Here is a 25,726-nt window from a genome sequence, read left to right as displayed (position 1 = left end):
TCATACAGTCTCTATATTAATCACCAGATTACCCTACAATAAATATAAAGACCACTGGCTGAATCTAAGAACAAAAATCACACCATCTACCTATTATATATGTGCTTCAATTCATCAGGAATCACCAACCAAACAATGGACTCATAGAACACTCAATAAGATAACATCTAACAGAGATGAACACATTTCTCCAGTGGGTGTGAGAAGAAAAATGCTGATATGATTCATTAATTTATTAATCAGGTCACTGATTTCTGTACCTGCTCTATTCTGAAGAAGGAGATTGGAAACTGAAACGTCACTTACTCAATAGAAACCACAACGGCGTCCACATTTTCAGAAATTTTTCGGCACAGGCTGTCATAGGATCTTGTTCCTAAACAAGGACAATAAGTCATAATCAATTTAGGAAAGAATTCTAAGCCCTGCTGAAGTAAGAAGAATGGAGAAATTATTACGTGATAGAGACTGTAATACACTGAGCCAATGGTATGAGTATGAAAAGTAATTGGAAGTATGAAAGTACATGACACTTTAGGCTCCCTCCTATTACAAGCTCCTAATAGCCCATATGAAAAGAGGATGTATCAATGTGTATATTAGACAAGCCCTTCAAACATTTATATCATGGTATAAATGTCTGGCAGCAACTTCCTCCCCTCTCACAATAAAAGAATACATGCAAACGCAATCAAACAGAGAATATGTGTATGCGGGGGATCTGGAGGATGCATGCTCACCAGCATTCAGCCAAAAGCTAGGTAAAATGTATGACCAGCTAAAAAGTCTATGTGTGGGAGATGGGGGGAATTTATCAAGGCTTTACCAGAAATCATTGGAAACACATTTATTTCATTAACCCCTTAACGACCGCGGGCGTAAGTGTACGCCCCCAAAACCCGTGCCTTAACGCAAACGGGCGTACATTTACGCCCGCGGTTTCCCCGATCGCTGCGTGTACACACGCAGCGATCGGGGAAGATGGCCTGCTATAATGTATAGCAGGCCATCCCTGCTTGTCGGCACGGGGGGTGATTAACCCCTCCCGTGCTGACGATTGCCGCTATTGGCTGATCAATTCAGATCAGCATATGGCGGCGATCTGCAGCTTTCCGGGTCACCGGTGACCCGATGGCCCGGAAAGCAATGGCGGTCGGTGCTGTCCGAGGACGACACCGACCGCCATTACTGTTAAAAGAAACGGTGGCCACGGTGCCACGTCCCGATCGCTGGGACCGGCCAGGAGCCAGGAGCGGCCGGCCGATCACGGCGATATAAGTACCCCATGAAAGGGTTAAATACCTGCTGTGGACACCTCAGCTAGGTAGCTGAGGTGTCCAGAGCAGGTATTGACCCATACTCACCGGATCCAGCGTCCCGATCGCGTCTTCCGGGTTCCGAACGCGTCTTCCGGGTTCCGAACGCGTCTTCCGGGTTCCGAACGCGTCTTCGTCGGCGTCTTTTTCCGGCGCTCCCCATCGGTAATCATCGGCTCCAGCGTCGTCAAACTTCGGCTTTTTCCGGAATTGGCGTTCTACTGCCCCCTAGCGGCTGATAAGTGTATATAATACACATATCAGTAGCTATAGGGTTGAAGAAAGATTTTTTTTTTTTTTTTTTTTTCCCCCCAATTTTTTTTTCTTCTATTTTCCGCACCCTATCGCCGCTAAGTGCTGATCAGCATCGCACGTAAGTGCGCCGCTGATCAGCAACTCCTCCTTTTTGGCGTAGAGTGTTTTTTTCCTATATCCTACAGCCACGGTCTGCTTATAAGTGCCGCACATAAGTGCAGCATTTATCAGCAACTCCTTTCTTGGCGTAGTTTTTTTTTTTATACTTAATGTTAAAAAAACATGTAAAAAACACCATTACACTACACGGAATAAAGTTTTACACTACACCACTACATACCCTTATATACCAATCCCCATATAAAGATGACCCCCAGGGTGTTTTTGGTGTCGGACGCATACGCTATTATTGCCTCCGACACCGAAACAGCCAGTGAGGATGAATTGGGGGTCCTTTGTTCCTCCATTCATCCTCATCCTCATCATCCAATGACGTATCTGGGGGTAGCGTAGCGTACGCTGCCCCCCAGACACGTCTTTTCCGCCAGTACCGTCCCAATAAGAGATCACGGTATGGCGTGAAATTCTACAAACTCTGTGAGAGTACCTCAGGGTACACTTACAGATTTAGGGTACGTGCACACTGCGGAATGGCGAAGGATAACCCTTTGTGCATTCCGCAGCTGGCACCCGCCGGCGGACTGATGCAGGCGCGCGTCTCCACCCGTGTCATAGACTCCATGTTATGCTTGGGCGGATTCCATCGTCCGTCCAAAGAATGAACACATTTGACGGAGAGCGGAATCCGCCCGTGCATAGAATGGAGTCTATGACACGGACGGAGACGCGTGCCCGCATCAGTCTGCCGGTGGGTGCCAGCTGCGGAATGCACAAAGCGTTATCCTTCGCCATTCCGCAGTGTGCACGTGCACTTCGAGTGTATGAAGGAAGGGACACCCAAATCCAGCCCCCAGATGCCCCCCCCCATCCTCGGAGTTAGTGGGGAGATCGTTCGGGAACTGATCTTCCCACTGCTGGATAAAGGTTACCACCTGTACGGGGATAACTTTTATACCAGCACCCCCTCTTCCGGTCCCTCGCTGCCCTGTAGCTTGCGGCACGATCCGAACATATCAGAAGTAGTAATAGCGCCCTAATATTTAGCAGCCATGGAGCGGACCCAGCGCTTCTGGATATGAAGGACCCCGTATCGCACCAGGACAACATTTTCCAGGTGACGTCCCCCACACTGGAAAACAGGAGACCCCAGAAGAAGTGCAGAGTGTGGCGTAACAGGGGGATCTGGAAGGACGCCATTTTCCAGTGTGACGCCTGTCCTGATCACCCCGGCCTCTGCATACTGGATCGCTTCAAGGCGCACCACACGTCATCGGGGTTCTACATTATCTAAATTCTGTCCCTTATTCCTATTTCAGGGGTCATGTTGATCCAGGGATTATTCTGATCGCCATTATGGAGTCGGGAAGGAATTTTTTCCCTGTGATGAGGGTACTGTCGTCTGCCTTACGAGGGTTTTTTTGCCTTCCTCTGGATCAACACAGGTTGAATTTGATGGACACCTGTCATTTTCAACCTTATAAACTAATAATTGCCCTAATACCCCCAAATAAATTAGAAATGTCCCTTTTTCCCCAGCTAAATAGGTATGGCCGCCATTCCCATTAGAGGATGCCATGATGCAATTACAAAGCCTCTGTGCGGCCAGGACAGTAGAAACCCCCGAAAAGTGACCCCATTCTGGAAACTACACCCCATAAGGAATCTAACAAGGGGGGCAGCGGGGATATGGCCCCCTGGTGACGGCCACATTTGGGACGTGAAAATGAAAAAAATTGTATTTTTTATTTTCACGGCACATTTTCTACATATGTGCTACCAGTGGGGTCCATATGCTCACTGCACCCCTTGTTAGATTCCTTATGGGGTGTAGTTTCCAGAATGGGGTCACTTGTCGGGGGTTTCTACTGTCCTGGCAGCACAGGAGCTTTGTAATTGCGACATGGCCTCCATCCTCCATTCCAGCCTCTAAATGGCGCTCTGTCCCTTTGGTGGCTTGCCCTGTGCCCATATAGCACATTATGTCCACATGTGGGGTATTTTCGTACTCAGGGGAAATTACCCTACACGCTTTGCGTTTATTTTCTTTTTTAACCCCTTGTGGAAATGGAAAAAAAATCAAGGCTAGACCAACATTTGGTGTAATTTGTTTTAAATTTTTACTCTAAATCATTAATCTTGTCTTGATTTTTTCATTTTCACAAGGGGCTATAAAATAAAAAAAAACACAAAATTTGTAGAGCAATTTCCCCTGAGTACGGAAATACCCCACATGTGGACATAAAGCGCCATGCGGGTGCAGGGTAAGCCTCCAAAGGGAAGGAGCGCCATTTGGTTTTTTGAGGCTGGATTTGGCTGGAATGAATTTCGAGGGGCCATGTTGCATTTAAAAGGCCCCTGTGTTGCCAAGACAGTTGAAACCCCCCACAAGTGACCCCATTATGGAAACTACACCCCTCAGGGAATGTAACAAGGGGTGTAGTGAGCATATGGACCCCACTGGTGACGGGCACAAATATGGAACAATGTGGCGTGAAAATGAAATATTACATTTTTTACACTATAATGTTGGTCTAGCCTTGAATTTATCATTTTCACAAGGGGTTAAAAGAGAAAAAAAACACACAAAATGTTTAGAGCAATTTCCCCCGAGTCTGTAAATACCCCACATGTGGACATAAAGCGCCATGTGGGTGCAGGGCAAGCCTCCAAAGGGAAGGAGCGCCATTTGGATTTTGGAGGTTGGATTTGGCTAGAATGGATGATGAACGCCATGTCGCATTTATAGAGCCCTTGTGCTGCCAAGACAGTGGAAACCCCCCACAAGTGACCCCATTCTGGAAACTACACCCCTCAAGGAATCTAACAAGGGGTGCAATGAGGATATGGACCCCCCAGTATGCTTTGGCCCCATTCACACATCTGTAATGCTCTCAGTTATTGCAGATCCACAACTACGAACAGGGTTATGGATGTGTATCTGTAACCGGATGCATTTGCACTAACCCATTGATTTGAATAAGCGGTCACAGCCCTAATGGGTGATCATGGCCCCAAAAGCATCGTAACATCAATCATGTGAACTGGGCCTTAGTACTTTAAAGCAAGCGTATTGACATTGATGCAGCAAGCGTCGCTGACATTACCTCATGCATTTTACACTTTTGTACCTCTGTAGACTGGCTGACATAGTCATAAACAATATAGGAGTCTGCTAAGCAAGCACTACACACTATGCACAGTATCTGAGTGACTTGCTTATTTGCCAAACAAGTGAAGCTGTGCCATAGGTCTCATTTATTTCAATAGATTTATTATTAAATATTAGATTATTTTTTTTTACTTCCATCTTAAACTAAAAAAGAAAAACATACTTGCACTTCCAAGGGCCCATCCCCCTCCATGGACATAGATGATGCTACGTTGCAGAGAACCATGCAGCTCCTTCTTGGGTTCAAAAATTCTGACCCCCACACCATCAAAGGCAGTGTCCGTGACCTTTAAATTTGCAGATGATTCGGGGTCTAACTTGTCAAAGTAACTGGACACAAAATTCAGGACGTGTAAGTGGTGACTGAGACCCAAATAATGGGCAAAGGTGCTCTGCAAAACAAACAAAAATAAATAGTATAAAGTTTTAACTCAAATACAATACTGGAAAGTCTATTTTAAAGGGGAACTATTGTGCACAGGGGGCCGAGGAGGAAGGTGTGCCCCTTACCTTCCTCCTCAGTGCCGCTCCCGTGCTGTTTACTACTCAGCCTAGAGCACTGCCCCGTCCCCATAGCGCAAGCCGGCCTGCTCCTTCTAATGATAATCAATGGAGCACGATTGGGCCAGGGCAGTGCTCCCGGGAGAGGAGTAAACTGCTAACTGCACAGGAACATGAAAATATCTATAATACAAAAGTTATCAGAATTTATAGCAAATATTTTGGAGAGACTTCCTAGGGTTGGGCGGTATACCGTGAAAATACCGATACCATCACTGGCGTCGGTTAACCGACCTCAACTTTGCCAGGACGGTATCTGCGGTCATTTTCACTTTCATCTCCCTGTCTGAGCCCTGATCCCTGCACAGGTTGGAAGATGTCTGTGTGCTGTGTATGCAGGGACGCACAGACAACACATAGGAGACTGCCACTGTGTGTCAGAGCGCCCCGCATCACCCGCCCGGCACAGCACAACGGAGCCGCCACCCGCCCGTCCCCGCATCCCCCAACCTCCTGGCGTGTCAGCGCGCCCCGTGTCACCCATCCGGCACTGTACACCACCCCTGCTCGTCTCAGCCAGTTCCCGCGGCCAGCACATGCCTCTCTCAGCAGCCCGGCACAGCACAGCGGAGCCGCCACCTGCACGTCCAGGCGCCCCCGCCACCTGCCCAGCCTGTCAGAGCATCACGGCCAGTCCCCTATGTGCTGTCTGTGCGTCCCTGCACACACAGCACACAAGACTCCTCCAACCTGTTCAGCAACCCATGAGAAAAAGAGCAACGTTTCTGACCACAACCGTGGTCTTTTCTCAAGCCAAATAACATTTGGCTTGAGAGAAGACCACGATTGTGGTCAGAAACGTCGCTGTTTTCGACACAAATGTAAAAAGGTGTAGATTTATTTACAAAGCAATTGGCATCTCTTCTAGGGATAGAAGAGATAGATAGATCTATCTCTCTATCTATATCTCCTATCTATCTATCTATCTATCTCTCTCCTATCTATCTATCCATCTCCTATCTATCTATCCATCTCCTATCTATCTATCCATCTCCTATCTATCCGTCTCTCTATCTATTATCTATTGATCAATCAAGGAGATAGATAGATAGATAGAGAGATATAGAGAGAGAGATAGATAGGAGATAGATAGGCAGGAGATAGATAGATAATAGATACATAGGAGATAGATAGATTGGTATGGCCAAGTGGGTGTGGCTTGTAAAAGGGGGTGTGGCTTACAAAGGGGGCGTGTCATAGTTATTGTCCAATTATCGTTACCGCAGCTACATATGCGATAAACCGCGATATTGATTTAGGCCAATATCGCCCAGCCCTAAGACTTCCCCAGTAGAACAAAAATGAAACAGAAAAAGTAACCATTGTTATTGTCCAGTTTCTTTAACATCGTGCACGTCTGCTGTTATTTAATAACATGACTTATTAAACCAAAAGGTTATCCGCCGAATCGGCCCTTCGGGTATGTGCACACTGAGCAATTCTAGCGGAATTACGCCCAAATTCCGACATAAAAAGCGGGCGGAATTCCGTCCGTGTAAATGCAACATTGCTCCTTTCCATAGAGAACAATGGGATTTCCGACTGCCCGAGCACACAGAGTAAATTTCCATTCGCGTTTCCACCCAAAGAATTGACATATCAATTCTTTGGGCGGATTCCGCTAGAGGAATCCCATAGAAGTCAATGGGGCTTGAAATTCCGCTTGAAATCCGCTTGCATTCCGCTGGATTTCCGCTTAAATTCTGCTCAAATTAAGCTCCAATTCTGCCAGAGCAGAATAGGCGAGGTATATCAAGCAGAAATCTTTCAGCTACAATTCCTTGAGAATTGCTCAGTGTGCACATACCCTTCCATAGAGAACAATGGGACTTCCGACTGCCCGTGCACACAGAGTAAATTTCCGGCCGGAATTCCGTGTGGAATACGCCTTTCCGCCCAAAGAATTGACATGTCAATTCCCCTCAGGAAAAATACAATCTCTAGGAGTAGAGGCCCTATTACACCAAAGGATATTGATCTATTTACACCAAATGTACTTGGTCAATTACAGACGATAATCTTTTGGTGCATTAGCTCCTATTACAAGACCATGATCAGCCGACATGCACAAAGTCGGCTGATCATGGTTATTCAACAGGTTGAAAAAACACGATAACGACAGTGATGGTCTGCTGCGCGCCACCCTGTGGAACAGGGTTGGTGGCACCAGCACACTGGAGCTCACTACAGTGAGCAGCCTGGATGTAAGGATTGTCTGGGCAGCCCCGACCACAGCATCCCCTCCCCCCGTGCATGTAATTGTACAGACAGCAAGTGGGGAGTGAGGAGGAAGCAAGTGCTGATGTGTAATACGGCCCCAAGGCTACATTCACACATTCTGTATACATAATGAATGATGATGCCGGGAGTTCTGAAGTCCGGTCCGTAGTAAATCTTCTGTATATATTAATCGTGCAAATGTAGTCTTAAGAACTTGCAGAAAGATGTGGAAGTGGAACAATCTAGTGCCTTGTTTCAGTGTTTCATAAGTAGTTCATTGGCTGGTCATGCATTGTACTAGACCATCAGATGGAAGATTACAGGAATTTTACAAGTTCATTATCAATGTGCTGGCAGCAGTCATCCTATAACTTTTGATCCAGGTATCTTGTCAGGCAAACAGACTATTTTGGCACCATGTGCACCTGGGTGTGCTACACATCCTGTGACCACACTCAGCACTGTAGGGTATGTGCAGAGCATGCAAGAAGTAGGGGAAAGGTCATTGTACATAGATTCAGGAGCTGTGAACCCATGGAAGTCTAACATTCTCCTGTAGTGTCAGGACACATCCATACTACTTATAGGAGGGGCTACACATTTACCTAACATCGCAAAGAAGATCAGCTTATGTTTTGGGACAGATTACATATAAGTGTTGTGGAGGAATTACACAGACCTATTCTATGCTATAATAGGGATTACAAAATCCAACAACTTAAAACCTCAGCTTGCTGAATGTATGAAGAAATTGTGTTATTACAGACTAGTGTGTGCAGAGTTTACTGCGAGTCAGGCAAGTGGGTGAAGAGTCAGCACCAATGAGTCAGGTCAATGACCCTCTCCATGCCTCCTTATACTGGATCTTTACCCTATATGTCTGTTTCCCGATACATATCAGTATTATGTTACTGTTATCAATTGCTGGGAAGGAGAATTCCTGATCCGACTGAATGGACATGTATACGTCCACATATGCACATACAGCAGCTTACCAGAGTCCCATAAGCGCACCTGCACAACTAGAGCTTCAGAGCGCTGCCCAGAGAAGGCGTATGGCTCTTCTTTTTTGCAGTTCTCTGTCTCTCATTGAAGTCAATGGTAATGAGATTCAGTGCAGTTTCCATGACAAAAACCATGTGGATTTTGCTTGTGTGGGCATACCTCACAAAGGTAATAGGAGCTTAGAGAAAAAGGTGCTTGGTTTCAGAAACAGCATCACTCTTGTCTATGGGCTGCTTCTGGTACTGCAGCCTAGCCCAATACAAGTGAATCATGCTGAACTGTGACCCAGCCAGAGATGTGGCCTCTGGAAGGTAGGTGGCAGGTGATGTCACGTGTCTAATGGCTGCAGGTGACCACATTGAATATCACTGGGGGCATTACAGTTTACATATGGGAATGGCATTCTGTGGGTGGGGAATGATCCTTTGGTTGGTATTACCAGGCTCTGTGAGAGTGGTAATGTATCCTCATTGTGATCTATCAGGGATACACCTGGTCTACCATAGACAGTACTCAGATTATTCACTGTTTAGGGACAGGGGATGGGGGGGCACATAAAATGCAATAAGCACAGTAGGAAAAACAAACCTTGCTGCAACTTGTCTCTTATTAATTCCGCCCTTCTGGGAATCTGTGGACGGCTCCCCACTCCTCTGATCACTGTCAGTCACACCTACACCAATGTATTAATAAAAGTGATGCACCATCCATAGCCAAAAAATGGTTATACTTATGGACCCTAGGTGAGAGGCACCCATAGCAGCACTGTTCTCCAATCTGTGGCAACACTACAACTCTCATCATGCCTTGACAGATGGACACTGTGAGGACATGAAGGGGTTGTAGATTTGCAACAGCTGGTGGGCCATAGGTTGGAAAACACTGCATTAGAGACAGCAAGAAGACATAGTGAGATATAATGTGCAGCCACAAAACAGCTTTCCCGATATCAGTTGTTAGATGCCACCGATCACAAGCAAGAACGATCTCCTACCTAAGTTTTTTTTTCCTCTTCAATCATGTTAAAATTGGAATAAAAATGCACAGTGTGAACATAGACTTAGACAAGTTGTTTGGGATAAAACAATTGATAGGCTGTGGATAGGCTATCAATTATTTTATTTCGGACACTGAATTAAATAATCCAAGTGGAGGAGAGGAGACCAGCAAGTCTAGTGTGTGGCAGCTGCCACCACCATGTACCCCCGGCCCCTCAGTGTACAGGAACAGGGATGGAACAAATCCAATGTCAATCATGCGTTTAGGATCGGTTCATTTATCTCTAATTATTATCCAAATACTGAACTCTGCCCTTAGACTGGACTCTGTACTTATAATGGTCACTGCCCTTACAATAGACTCTGTACTTATAATGGTCACTGCCCTTACAATAGACTCTGTACTTATAATGGTCACTGCCCTTACAATAGACTCTGTACTTATAATGGTCACTGCCCTTACAATAGACTCTGTACTTATAATGGTCACTGCCCTTACAATAGACTCTGTACTTATAATGGTCACTGCCCTTACAATAGACTCTGTACTTATAATGGTCACTGCCCTTACAATAGACTCTGTACTTATAATGGTCACTGCCCTTACAATAGACTCTGTACTTATAATGGTCACTGTCCTTACCAGGGCTCCAGATGGCGACCAAAATGGTCGCCAATGCGACTGATATCTTGCAAATGGCGCCCAGATTTACTAATCTGGGCGCCATTTGCGACTGGCCCCGGCGGCGGCTGTCTCTTTAAGGACTTCCGCACGCTGCACCGAAGCCCTGGCGCCTCTGCGGCCGTCCGTCCAATGAATGACGGACGTGCTGGATGACGTGTGCGGGGACACGCTTCTCCACTTCCCTCAGTGTGTACCGGCACACCGGCAGCAGGGGGATATTATATATTATATATATATATATATATAGTAGATCATTGCCGGTAAGATGGCAGCTGGCTGAGGGAACACACCGGCAGCAGGGGGGGGCCTGGGCTTTTATATTACTAATATAATGGACTTGTCCATGACAATTAGGTATTTATCCTTATTGTTATATACAAGCTACTGCAATTGGCTCAATGGCGAAACATAAAATTACAGATTTTTTCAAGGATGCTCATGCATCTTCCAGCCAGTCTACTATAATAGATCAGGATAATTCAGATGAAACGCTTTCATTAGTCAGTGAAAACGGCACATCAGATCAAGCAAGCAATTCCAGCAGTGCAACAAGAATTTCCGTCCACAGGACCAGACATTTTAAGAGTGTGTGGCTTCAGGAATTTCCTTGGCTTAAATACAATAAAGAGAAAGGAGTGATGTACTGTGAGTTTTGTTCCAAGGCAGGTGATGTTGCTGGAAAGACAGATTTCATTAAAGGAACAGATCATCTCAAGAAAGAAACAATAAAAAAACATGGAGATAGTCTGAAGCATAAAAATGCTCGTGACTGTATAATAGCTAGGAGTGCCCCAAAACAGACACCTTTAGCTCGTGCTGTAGCTCATGCTTGTGAAAAAACAGCTGAGAAAGACTTTAAAGAAATGAAGATTAAATTTAATGTGGCCTACATGATGGCACGTGAAGAGCTACCATTTACAAAGTATGCGGCTCAAATCTTACTTATGAAGAAAAATGGAATGGATATATCCAAGACATATGACAATGACACTGCATGTGCAGAGATTATTGGTTGCATTGCAGAGGAATTTAAAGCTCAAACATTAAATAAAGCTGCAAAGGCAACTTACATTTCAATCATAACAGACTGTGGAACTGATGTATCAGGAAGTGATAATGTGATAGTATACTGCAGGTATATTTTGTCAGGTGTCCCTGTGAACCGTCTGCTAGGATTAGGTGCACTTCAGCATAGCCATGCTCGGGGAATACTAGAAAGTATTGGAGATATTTTTAGTGCAGACCACAGTGATCCATATTGGTGGCACCATAAGCTCAGTGCTTTTGGTGCAGATGGAGCCAGTGTCAATATGGGTGCATCAGGTGGTATAGGTGCCCTAATGAGAAAAGAGATAGGAGAGCATATACTCTCATTTCACTGCTTACCGCATCGTTTGGAACTGGCCATGTTAAATACACAAAAATGTCTACCTATGGTCCAAAAAGTATATGATCTTCTGCATCTTGTCTGGAAGACTTATCACTTTAGTCCCAAAAGTAAACGGGAGTTGAGAACCATTGGTGCAGAGTTAGGCTGTAAAATCCGCTGTCCCTCAGCAGTAAAGACTCAGCGCTGGCTACCTCATATCTTCCGGGCACTCTCTGTTTTCCTGTCGTTTGATCAAGAAACTGGGCAAGGGCAGTACACAGCTGTGCACCATCATATGGAACATCTTTCTGTATCCTCAAAAAATAGTGACATTTCAGGAAGAGCCAAGCACATTGTGCAGCAAATGGAGAACCTGATGTTTGTTGCATTTTGTCATTTCCTCCATGACCTTTTTGGGGAGATCTCAAAGTTAAGTCTGACTCTCCAGAAGAACTCTCTCATCCTTCCCCAAGCAGTTGCTGCTATTAAAACGTGTATCATGACAGTTAACAACTTTAAAGAAGTCCCACTGAGAAAAGGCAAACTGCAAGAGTTTTATAAAAAAAATTAATGTAGAGGAAATGCAGACTGGCACACAGAGAGCAAGACAAATGGCTAAAAGACACAAGACGAGTCATACCAGGTGTATTGCTTTTCAGAATATCCAGCTAAAAGATTTTGATGCACAGGAGGAGTTTATGGAAAACCTAAATGACCACATTAGAAGAACAGTGGAAGTAACAGTGGGTGAACTGGAACGAAGATTTGAAGTAATGCTAAGTAGTGAGAAGGAGGGTAGAACAGGCTGTCCAGACATCATCCAGTGTTTGTCTTTTGTCATGATTCCTGGCCTGATGATCTTGTTACATATGGAGAGGAGGAGATTGACACATTAACAAAATGGTATAAAACCATTTTGTTAAAAAATGGCTGTGAAGTGGAAGCAATCCAAGCAGAATGGAGGCAATTGAAATTTTTAGTTAAAGGGCAGTTTGCTGACCTTTCTTACAGCAGTTTGTGGGAAACGGTCATCTCAAAGGAGCCATACTGTACTGACTTTAGGAATGTTTTACATTTAATTCACATTATGTTAATAATTCCTATATCAGCTGCACAATGCGAAAGGGGTTTTTCTGCCCAAAACAGAATCAAGTCACAAGTCCGGAGTTCTCTTCATATTTCAACACTGGAGGACTTAATTCGCATAAGCTCCGAAGGCCCTTCCCTTGAACTGTTCAATCCTGAGCCCTCTGTGAAGCGCTGGTTCAACTCAAAGAGGAAGAGAAGGCCTCAATATAAAGGATGGCCAGGGGGCACTTACATACTGGCAGTCAGTGACACTGACTCAGAACCTGACTTGTAGACCACCTCACACATTCTAGTGGACTGTATATTATTGTCAAGTTGCAAGCTTTTAAGTTCAAGTTCAGAAGAGTAAGCCTCATTAAAAGGCTAGCCAAGTGAAGCTGAAGTACTGAGTCAGACTGTATATGGTTGACAAGTTGCAAGTTTCCATGTTGAACGTTTTCAAACTGAGAAAAGAGAGAATCTAAAGGAGGATGCTGCCGTGGCCTCTGCACACAGTAAGTCCCATTTAACATAACATTAATTTTACATGTTTTAAAATGTTGGCGACCAAATATTCTATTTGGCGCCTAAATTTTTCAGGTTAGGAGCCAATGGCTCCTAGGTAAATTTTTTAGTCTGGAGCCCTGCTTACACTGGACTCTGTACTTATAATGGTCACTGCCCTTACACTGGACTCTGTACTTATAATGGACTATCAGAGTTAACCCTAGCAATTTGCTAACAGTCACAGTCAGCCCTGTACTGGTCTGCTGCTGGTGACATGAATTGCCCTGTGCACAGCGCACACATCACACAGAGCACATAGCACACATCCCACAGAGCGCACAGCACATAGCACACATCCCACAGCCAATAGCACCCATCACAGAGAGCACACACATCCCACCCATCACAGAGCGCACCCATCCCACAGAGCACCCATCACATAGCACCCATCCCACAGAGCACACACATCCCACCCATCACAGAGCGCACCCATCCCACAGAGCACCCATCACATAGCACACATCCCACAGAGCACACACATCCCACAGAGCACACACATCGCGCCCATCCCACAGAGCGCCCATCCCACAGAGCGCACAGCACATAGCACCCATCCCACAGAGCACACATCCCAGAGCGCACACATCCCACCCATCACAGAGCGCACACATCCCACAGAGCGCACACATCCCATAGAGCGCACACATCCCATAGAGCGCACACATCCCATAGAGCGCAAACATCCCACAGAGCACGCACAGCACATAGCACCCATCACACAGAGCGCACACACATCACACACACATCACACAGAGCACACACATCACACAGAGCACACACAGAGCGCCCAGCCCACAGAGCGCCCAGCCCACAGAGCGCCCATCACACAGAGCACACATCCCACCCATCACAGAGTGCACCCATCCCACAGAGCGCACCCATCCCACAGAGCGCACCCATCCGAGAGCGCACAGCACATAGCACACATCCCACAGAGCGCACACATCACACCCATCACAGATCGCACATATCCCACCCATCAGAGCGCACACATCCCACAGAGCACATAGCACCCATCACACAGAGCACCCATCACACATAACACAGAGCACACAGCACCCATCACAGAGCACATAGCACCCATCACAGAGCACATAGCACCCATCACACAGAGCACACAGCACCCATCACACAGAGCACACAGCACCCATCACACAGAGCACACAGCACCCATCACACAGCACCCATCACACAGAGCACCCATCACACAGAGCACCCATCACACAGAGCACCCATCACACAGAGCACACATCCCACAGAGCACACATCCCACAGAGCACACAGCACATAGCACCCATCCCACAGAGCGCCCACATCCCACAGAGCGCACAGCACATAGCACCCATCACACAGAGCACACATCCCACCCATCCCAGAGCGCACCCATCCCACAGAGCGCACCCATCCCACAGAGCGCACCCATCCCACAGAGCGCACCCATCCCACAGAGCGCACCCATCCCACAGAGCGCACACATCACACCCATCACAGATCGCACACATCCCACCCATCACAGAGCGCACACATCCCACAGAGCACATAGCACCCATCACACATCACAGAGCACATAGCACCCATCACACATAACACAGAGCACACAGCACCCATCACACATAGCACAAATCCCACAGAGCGCACACATCCCACAGAGCACACAGCACATAGCACCCATCACACAGAGCACACATCCCACAGAGCACACACATCCCACAGAGCACACACATCCCACAGAGCACACAGCACCCATCACACATATCACAGATCGCACACATCCCACCCATCACAGAGCGCACACATCCCAGAGCACATAGCACCCATCACACATAACACAGAGCACCCATCACACATAACACAGAGCACCCATCACACATAACACAGAGCACCCATCACACAGAGCACAAATCCCACAGAGCGCATAGCACCCATCCCACAGAGCGCACCCATCCCACAGAGCGCACCCATCCCACAGAGCGCACAGCACATAGCACACATCCCACAGAGCGCACACATCACACCCATCACAGATCGCACACATCCCATCCATCACAGAGCGCACACATCCCACAGAGCACATAGCACCCATCACACAGAGCACACAGCACCCATCACACATAACAGAGCACACAGCACCCATCACACAGAGCACAAATCCCACAGAGCGCACACATCCCACAGAGCACACAGCACATAGCACCCATCACACAGAGCACACATCCCACAGAGCACACAGCACATATCCCACAGAGCACACAGCACCCATCACACATAACACAGACCGCACACATCACACCCATCACAGATCGCACACATCCCACCCATCACAGAGCGCACACATCCCACAGAGCACATAGCACCCATCACACAGAGCACATAGCACCCATCACACAGAGCACATAACACCTATCACACATAACACACAGCACATAACACAGAGCACCCATCACACATAGCACATAGCACATAACACCCATCACACAGAGCACATAGCACCCATCACACAGAGCACACACATCCCACAGAGCACACAGCACATATCCCACAGAGCACACTGGACTCTGTACTTATAATGGACTATCAGAGTTAACCCTAGCAATTTGCTAACAGTAACAGTCAGCCCTGTACTGGTCTGCTGCTGGTGACATGAATTGCCCTGTGCACAGCGCACACATCACACAGAGCACACAGCACCGATCACACAGAGCGCACACATCACACGGAGCGCACAGCACATAGCACCCATCACACAGAGCACACACATCCCACAGAGCACACAGCACCCATCACACATCCCACAGAGCACACAGCACCCATCACACATCCCACAGAGCACACACCACATAGCACCCATCCCACAGAGCGCAGACATCCCACAGAGCATACAGCACATAGCACCCATCACACAGAGCACACACACATCAGAGCGCACATCACACACATCCCACAGCACCCATCACACAAAGCACACAGCACCCATCACACAGAGCACACAGCACATAGCACCCATCACACAGAGCGCACAGCACCCATCACACAGAGCACATAGCACCAATCACACAGAGCACACAGCACATAGCACCCATCACACAGAGCGCACAGCACCCATCACACAGAGCACATAGCACCAATCACACAGAGCGCACAGCACCTATCACACAGAGCGCACAGCACCCATCACACAGAGCGCACAGCACCCATCACACAGAGCGCACAGCACATAGCACCCATCACACAGAGCGCACAGCACCCATCACACAGAGCACATAGCACCAATCACACAGAGCGCACAGCACCTATCACACAGAGCGCACAGCACCCATCACACAGAGCACCCATCACACAGCACATAGTACCCATCACACAGAACCCATCACACAGAGCACACACACATCACACAGCACATAGCACCCATCACATCACACAGAACCCATCACAGAGAGCACACACATCCCACAGAGCACACGTCACACCACATAACACAGCACACACATCGCACATCACACAGCCTGTGACCTACATCCCTGATGTGTGACTATGGAGCAGATTAGTCAGGCAGCCGATGGAGGAGCCCGCCGGCCGCAGCTGTCCTCCTCACCCCCCGCACTCACCAGGTCCTGGGCACATCTGAAGGTGGCGCCGAGCAGCATGAGCTTCCAGGGCTCGTTCAGGGTGCCGGGCAGCGGGGTGTACACATAGTAGGCGGCGAGCGCTGTCAGAGCGGTGAGCAGGGCGGGCCCGGTCCTCATCCTGACGCCGCTCGCCTCCCGGCTCCGCTCACACTACCGCACACTGACCGACTTTGTGTTGGTTTCATTGAAGACGCCGGGGCCGCGGTGACCAATAGGAAGTCAGACAGCTCAGTGTCATGTCCTTGTGTCACATAACCGAATATGCTCGACAGCGCCACCCAGCGGCTGACTGTACCCCGTGTACTGGTCTTCAGGTCTGAACGGCGAGCCTGTTAGTCCTGGGCGTGGTCAGGAAGACGAGGCCCCGCCCACAACATAAACAAAGTTACAAACACTTCTGTCATCCAGAAACAGGACGGAACAAATGAGCGCGGTGCAGCGTAATGCCTGATCCTACAGTGAGGGAGAGCATGGCGGCCTGCCACTCCATAACACTCTACAGGGAGGGAGAGCATGGCGGCCTGCCACTCCATAACACTCTACAGGGAGGGAGAGCATGGCGGCCTGCTACTCCATAACACTGTACAGTGATCCTACAGGGAGGGAGAGCATGGCGGCCTGCCACTCCATAACACTGTACAGGGAGGGAGAGCATGGCGGCCTGCTACTCCATAACACTCTACAGGGAGGGAGAGCATGGCGGCCTGCTACTCCATAACACTGTACAGGGAGGGGGAGCACGGCGGCCTGCCACTCCATAACACTCTACAGGGAGGGAGAGCATGGCGGCCTGCTACTCCATAACACTGTACAGTGATCCTACAGGGAGGGAGAGCATGGCGGCCTGCCACTCCATAACACTCTACAGGGAGGGAGAGTATGGCGGCCTGCTACTCCATAACACTGTACAGGGAGGGGGAGCACGGCGGCCTGCCACTCCATAACACTCTACAGGGAGGGAGAGCATGGCGGCCTGCTACTCCATAACACTGTACAGTGATCCTACAGGGAGGGAGAGCATGGCGGCCTGCCACTCCATAACACTGTACAGGGAGGGAGAGCATGGCGGCCTGCTACTCCATAACACTGTACAGGGAGGGAGAGCATGGCGGCCTGCTACTCCATAACACTGTACAGGGAGGGAGAGCATGGCGGCCTGCTACTCCATAACACTCTACAGGGAGGGAGAGCATGGCGGCCTGCTACTCCATAACACTGTACAGGGAGGGGGAGCACGGCGGCCTGCCACTCCATAACACTCTACAGGGAGGGAGAGCATGGCGGCCTGCTACTCCATAACACTGTACAGTGATCCTACAGGGAGGGAGAGCATGGCGGCCTGCCACTCCATAACACTGTACAGGGAGGGAGAGCATGGCGGCCTGCTACTCCATAACACTGTACAGGGAGGGAGAGCATGGCGGCCTGCTACTCCATAACACTGTACAGGGAGGGAGAGCACGGCGGCCTGCCACTCCATAACACTGTACAGGGAGGGAGAGCATGGCGGCCTGCTACTCCATAACACTGTACAGGGATCCTACAGAGAGGGAGAGCATGGCGGCCTGCTACTCCATAACACTGTACAGTGATCCTACAGGGAGGGAGAGCATGGCGGCCTGCTACTCCATAACACTGTACAGGGAGGGAGAGCATGGCGGCCTGCTACTCCATAACACTGTACAGTGAGGGAGAGCATGGCAGCCTGCTACTCCATAACACTGTACAGTGATCCTACAGAGAGGGAGAGCACGGCGGCCTGCTACTCCATAACACTGTACAGGGAGGGAGAGCATGGCGGCCTGCTACTCCATAACACTGTACAGGGAGGGAGAGCATGGCGGCCTGCTACTCCATAACACTGTACAGGGAGGGAGAGCACGGCGGCCTGCTACTCCATAACACTGTACAGGGAGGGAGAGCATTGCGGCCTGCTACTTCATAACACTGTACAGGGAGGGAGAGCACGGCGGCCTGCTACTCCATAACTGTACAGGGAGGGAGAGCATGGCGGCCTGCCACTCCATAACACTACAGTGAGGGAGAGCACGGCGGCCTGCTACTCCATAACACTGTACAGGGAGGGAGAGCATGGCAGCCTGCTACTCCATAACTGTACAGGGAGGGAGAGCATGGCGGCCTGCTACTCCATAACACTGTACAGGCATCCTACAGTGAGGGAGAGCATGGCAGCCTGCCACTCCATAACACTGTACAGGGAGGGAGAGCATGGCGGCCTGCCACTCCATAACACTGTACAGTGATCCTACAGAGAGGGAGAGCATGGCGGCCTGCTACTTCATAACACTGTACAGGGAGGGAGAGCATGGCAGCCTGCTACTCCATAACACTGTACAGGGATCCTACAGAGAGGGAGAGCATGGCGGCCTGCTACTCCATAACACTGTACAGTGAGGAAGAGCATGGCGGCCTGCTACTCCATAACTGTACAGGGAGGGAGAGCATGGCGGCCTGCTACTCCATAACACTGTACAGGGAGGGAGAGCATGGCGGCCTGCCACTCCATAACACTGTAAAGGGAGGGAGAGCATGGCGGCCTGCCACTCCATAACACTGTACAGTGAGGGAGAGCATGGCGGCCTGCTACTCCATAACACTGTAAAGGGAGGGAGAGCATGGCGGCCTGCTACTCCATAACACTGTACAGGGAGGGAGAGCATGGCGGCCTGCCACTCCATAACACTGTACAGTGAGGGAGAGCACGGCGGCCTGCTACTCCATAACACTGTAAAGGGAGGGAGAGCATGGCGGCCTGCTACTCCATAACACTGTACAGGGAGGGAGAGCATGGCGGCCTGCTACTCCATAACACTGTACAGTGAGGGAGAGCATGGCGGCCTGCTACTCCATAACACTGTACAGTGATCCTACAGAGAGGGAGAGCATGGCGGCCTGCTACTCCATAACACTGTACAGGGAGGGAGAGCACGGCGGCCTGCTACTCCATAACACTGTACAGTGAGGGAGAGCATGGCGGCCTGCTACTCCATAACACTGTAAAGGGAGGGAGAGCATGGCGGCCTGCTACTCCATAACACTGTACAGGGAGGGAGAGCATGGCGGCCTGCCACTCCATAACACTGTACAGTGAGGGAGAGCACGGCGGCCTGCTACTCCATAACACTGTAAAGGGAGGGAGAGCATGGCGGCCTGCTACTCCATAACACTGTACAGGGAGGGAGAGCATGGCGGCCTGCTACTCCATAACACTGTACAGTGAGGGAGAGCATGGCGGCCTGCTACTCCATAACACTGTACAGTGATCCTACAGAGAGGGAGAGCATGGCGGCCTGCTACTCCATAACACTGTACAGGGAGGGAGAGCACGGCGGCCTGCTACTCCATAACACTGTACAGGGAGGGAGAGCACGACGGCCTGCTACTCCATAACACTGTACAGGGAGGGAGAGCACGGCGGCCTGCTACTCCATAACACTGTACAGGGAGGGAGAGCACGGCGGCCTGCTACTCCATAATACTGTACAGGGAGGGAGAGCATGGCGGCCTGCTACTCCATAACACTGTACAGGGAGGGAGAGCACGGCGGCCTGCTACTCCATAACACTGTACAGGGAGGGAGAGCATGGCGGCCTGCTACTCCTTAACACTGTACAGGGAGGGAGAGCATTGCGGCCTGCTACTCCATAACACTGTACAGGGAGGGAGAGCATGGCGGCCTGCCACTCCATAACACTGTACAGGGAGGGAGAGCATGGCGGCCTGCTACTTCATAACACTGTACAGGGAGGGAGAGCATGGCAGCCTGCTACTCCATAACACTGTACAGGGATCCTACAGAGAGGGAGAGCATGGTGGCCTGCTACTCCATAACACTGTACAGTGATCCTACAGGGAGGGAGAGCACGGCGGCCTGCTACTTCATAACACTGTACAGGGAGGGAGAGCATGGCGGCCTGCTACTCCATAACACTGTACAGGGAGGGAGAGCACGGCGGCCTGCTACTTCATAACACTGTACAGTGATCCTACAGAGAGGGAGAGCACGGCGGCCTGCTACTCCATAACACTGTACAGTGAGGAAGAGCATGGCGGCCTGCTACTCCATAACTGTACAGGGAGGGAGAGCATGGCGGCCTGCTACTCCATAACACTGTACAGTGATCCTACAGGGAGGGAGAGCACGGCGGCCTGCTACTCCATAACTGTACAGGGAGGGAGAGCATGGCGGCCTGCCACTCCATAACACTGTACAGTGAGGGAAAGCACGGCGGCCTGCTACTCCAGAACACTGTAAAGGGAGGGAGAGCATGGCGGCCTGCTACTCCATAACACTGTACAGGGAGGGAGAGCATGGCGGCCTGCTACTCCATAACACTGTACAGTGAGGGAGAGCATGGCGGCCTGCTACTCCATAACACTGTACAGTGATCCTACAGAGAGGGAGAGCATGGCGGCATGCTACTCCATAACACTGTACAGGGAGGGAGAGCACGGCGGCTTGCTACTCCATAACACTGTACAGGGAGGGAGAGCACGACGGCCTGCTACTCCATAACACTACAGGGAGGGAGAGCACGGCGGCCTGCTACTCCATAACACTGTACAGGGAGGGAGAGCACGGCGGCCTGCTACTCCATAATACTGTACAGGGAGGGAGAGCATGGCGGCCTGCTACTCCATAACACTGTACAGGGAGGGAGAGCACGGCGGCCTGCTACTCCATAACACTGTACAGGGAGGGAGAGCATGGCGGCCTGCTACTCCTTAACACTGTACAGGGAGGGAGAGCATTGCGGCCTGCTACTCCATAACACTGTACAGTGATCCTACAGGGAGGGAGAGCACGGCGGCCTGCTACTCCATAATACTGTACAGGGAGGGAGAGCATGGCGGCCTGATACTCCATAACACTGTACAGGGAGGGAGAGCATGGCGGCCTGCTACTCCATAACACTGTACAGGGAGGGAGAGCACGGCGGCCTGCTACTCCATAACACTGTACAGGGAGGGAGAGCACGGCGGCCTGCTACTCCATAACACTGTACAGGGGGGGAGAGCACGGCGGCCTGCTACTCCATAACACTGTACAGGGAGGGAGAGCACGGCGGCCTGCTACTCCATAACACTGTACAGGGAGGGAGAGCATGGCGGCCTGCTACTCCATAACACTGTACAGTGATCCTACAGGGAGGGAGAGAATGGCGGCCTGCTACTCCATAACACTGTACAAGGAGGGAGAGCATGGCGGCCTGCTACTCCATAACACTGTACAGGGAGGGAGAGCATGGCGGCCTGCTACTCCATAACACTGTACAGGGAGGGAGAGCACGACGGCCTGCTACTCCATAACACTGTACAGGGAGGGAGAGCACGGTGGCCTGCTACTCCATAACACTGTACAGGGAGGGAGAGCACGGCGGCCTGCTACTCCATAACACTGTACAGGGAGGGAGAGCATGGCGGCCTGCTACTCCATAACACTGTACAGGGAGGGAGAGCATGGCGGCCTGCTACTCCATAACACTGTACAGGGAGGGAGAGCATGGCGGCCTGCTACTCCATAACACTGTACAGGGAGGGAGAGCACGGTGGCCTGCTACTCCATAACACTGTACAGGGAGGGAGAGCACGGCGGCCTGCTACTCCATAACACTGTACAGGGAGGGAGAGCATGGCGGCCTGCTACTCCATAACACTGTACAGGGAGGGAGAGCATGGCGGCCTGCTACTCCATAACACTGTACAGGGAGGGAGAGCATGGCGGCCTGCTACTCCATAACACTGTACAGGGAGGGAGAGCATGGCGGCCTGCCACTCCATAACACTGTACAGTGATCCTACAGGGAGGGAGAGCATGGCGGCCTGCTACTTCATAACACTGTACAGGGAGGGAGAGCATGGCGGCCTGCTACTCCATAACACTGTACAGGGAGGGAGAGCACGGCGGCCTGCTACTCCATAACACTGTAGAGTGATCCTACAGGGAGGGAGAGCATGGCGGCCTGCTACTCCATAACACTGTACAGGGAGGGAGAGCATGGCGGCCTGCTACTCCATAACTGTACAGGGAGGGAGAGCATGGCGGCCTGCTACTCCATAACACTGTACAGGGAGGGAGAGCATGGCGGCCTGCCACTCCATAACACTGTACAGTGATCCTACAGGGAGGGAGAGCACGGCGGCCTGCTACTCCATAACACTGTACAGGGAGGGAGAGCATGGCGGCCTGCTACTCCATAACACTGTACAGGGAGGGAGAGCATGGCGGCCTGCTACTCCATAACACTGTACAGGGAGGGAGAGCATGGCGGCCTGCCACTCCATAACACTGTACAGTGATCCTACAGGGAGGGAGAGCATGGCGGCCTGCTACTTCATAACACTGTACAGGGAGGGAGAGCATGGCGGCCTGCTACTCCATAACACTGTACAGGGAGGGAGAGCACGGCGGCCTGGTACTCCATAACACTGTACAGGCATCCTACAGTGAGGGAGAGCATGGCAGCCTGCTACTCCATAACACTGTACAGGGAGGGAGAGCATGGCGGCCTTCTACTCTATAACACTGTACAGGGAGGGAGAGCATGGCGGCCTGCTACTCCATAACATTGTAAAGGGAGGGAGAGCATGGCGGCCTGCTACTCCATAACACTGTACAGGGAGGGAGAGCATAACGGCCTGCTACTCCATAACACTGTACAGTGATCCTACAGGGAGGGAGAGCATGGCGGCCTGCTACTCTATAACACTGTACAGGGAGGGAGAGCATGGCAGCCTGCTACTCCATAACACTGTACAGTGATTCTACAGTGAGGGAGAGCATGGCGGCCTGCCACTCCATAACACTGTACAGGGAGGGAGAGCACGGCGGCCTGCTACTCCATAACACTGTACAGGGAGGGAGAGCATGGCGGCCTGCCACTCCATAACACTGTACAGGGAGGGAGAGCACGGCGGCCTGCTACTCCATAACACTCTACAGGGAGGGAGAGCATGGCGGCCTGCTACTCCATAACACTGTACAGGGAGGGGGAGCAAGGCGGCCTGCTACTCCATAACACTGTACAGGGATCCTACAGAGAGGGAGAGCATGGCGGCCTGCTACTCCATAACACTGTACAGAGAGGGAGAGCATGGTGGCCTGCTACTCCATAACTGTACAGGGAGGGAGAGCATTGCGGCCTGCTACTCCATAACACTGTACAGTGATCCTACAGGGAGGGAGAGCACGGCGGCCTGCTACTCCATAACACTGTACAGGGAGGGAGAGCACGGCGGCCTGCTACTCCATAACACTGTACAGGGAGGGAGAGCATGGCGGCCTGCTACTCCATAACACTGTACAGTGATCCTACAGGGAGGGAGAGCACGGCGGCCTGCTACTTCATAACACTGTACAGGGAGGGAGAGCATGGCGGCCTGCTACTCCATAACACTGTACAGGGAGGGAGAGCATGGCGGCCTGCTACTCTATAACACTGTACAGGGAGGGAGAGCATGGCGGCCTGCTACTCCATAACACTGTACAGGGAGGGAGAGCATGGCGGCCTGCTACTCCATAACACTGTACAGGGAGGGAGAGCATGGCGGCCTGCTACTCCATAACACTGTACAGGGAGGGGGAGCACGGCGGCCTGCTACTCCATAACACTGTACAGGGAGGGAGAGCATGGCGGCCTGCTACTCCATAACACTGTACAGTGATCCTACAGGGAGGGAGAGCACGGCGGCCTGCTACTCCATAAGGCTATGTTCACACTACGTATATTTCAGTCAGTATTGTGGTCCTCATATTGTAACCAAAACCAGGAGTGGATTAAAAACACAGAAAGGATCTGTTCACACAATGTTGAAATTGAGTGGATGGCCGCCATTTAATGGCAAATATTTGCTGTTATTTTAAAATAACGGCCGGTGTATTGAAATAATCACAGTTATTTACTGTTATATGGCGGCCATCCACTCAATTTCAACATTGTGTGAACAGATCCTTTCTGTGTTTTTTGAATCCACTCCTGGTTTTGGTTGCAATATGAGGACCACAATACTGACTGATATATACGTAGTGTGAGCCCAGGCTAACACTGTACACTGATCCTACAGGGAGGGAGAGCTCGGCGATGACATGGTGACTGCTATGAGTTGAAGCAGCCTCTCTCCTCTCCATATTACACACATAGCAGCAGCACTGCCTTAACACTGTACATCTTTACACTACAATAGTAACAATATAGGGGAAGATTTAGCAAAGCCTGTGCAGGGGAGCAGAATCCTAGAATCTGACTGGTTGCTCTGGGCAACTGCTTCCCTGTTCCTCTGCTCAAGTTTTGATATATCACCCCATAGTTGCTTTAGTTACTGTTTATAGCTCCAACCTATGCTGCAGTGCTGTACAGAGATCGTAGGCTGTCATGCTGTCCTTACTGCTACCGTTTCTTCTGGGCTCAGATGTTAGTTAGATGTTAGGGGAGTGGCTAAAGAAATATATGCATAACCCCGCCCACCTGATGACTCGCTCTTCCCTCACTGGCAGGAACAGGAAACAGAATCACACAGGAAGTAAAGAAAACACAGGCAGAGCGGTCATGTGACTAAGCCTGAGAACACAGTAAGCGCTCTAAATAAAAAATAGAAGTCAATGCAATGCTAGTTTATTGAAAAATCCCAGACAACCCCTTTAATGTTTCAGCACTGGAAACTTTTTTTTTTTTTTTGGCCAGAATAGATCTATGAGAATCACCTTGGCTGAAAACTTAAATTACTTACGGTAATTGTTTTTCTTTGA

General features: G+C 50.1%; 1 protein-coding gene across 2 annotated transcripts in view; it reads right to left on the bottom strand.

The window, feature by feature from the left end:
• NCEH1 (neutral cholesterol ester hydrolase 1) overlaps positions 1-25,726 on the bottom strand; it is a 61,243-nt gene that overhangs the window by 22,797 nt on the left and 12,720 nt on the right. The window contains exons 1-3 of one of the 2 annotated variants that reach the window (XM_069975180.1): positions 16,939-17,263; positions 5,024-5,252; positions 307-376 (exon numbers count right to left, since the gene is read on the bottom strand). In XM_069975180.1, coding sequence (XP_069831281.1) covers positions 307-376; positions 5,024-5,252; positions 16,939-17,076 — 437 coding nt within the window. In that variant the 5' untranslated portion in view covers positions 17,077-17,263. Of the gene's footprint in view, positions 1-306; positions 377-5,023; positions 5,253-16,938; positions 17,264-25,726 lie in introns of those variants that run through there. The other variant, XM_069975181.1, reaches the window with a different exon arrangement.

This window comes from Dendropsophus ebraccatus, chromosome 6, assembly GCF_027789765.1.
Source record: "Dendropsophus ebraccatus isolate aDenEbr1 chromosome 6, aDenEbr1.pat, whole genome shotgun sequence".
In the NCBI taxonomy this organism is placed as follows: domain Eukaryota; kingdom Metazoa; phylum Chordata; class Amphibia; order Anura; family Hylidae; genus Dendropsophus; species Dendropsophus ebraccatus.
The sequence above is the reverse complement of the archived record's forward strand: the minus strand, read 5'-3'. Positions and strand labels throughout refer to the sequence as shown.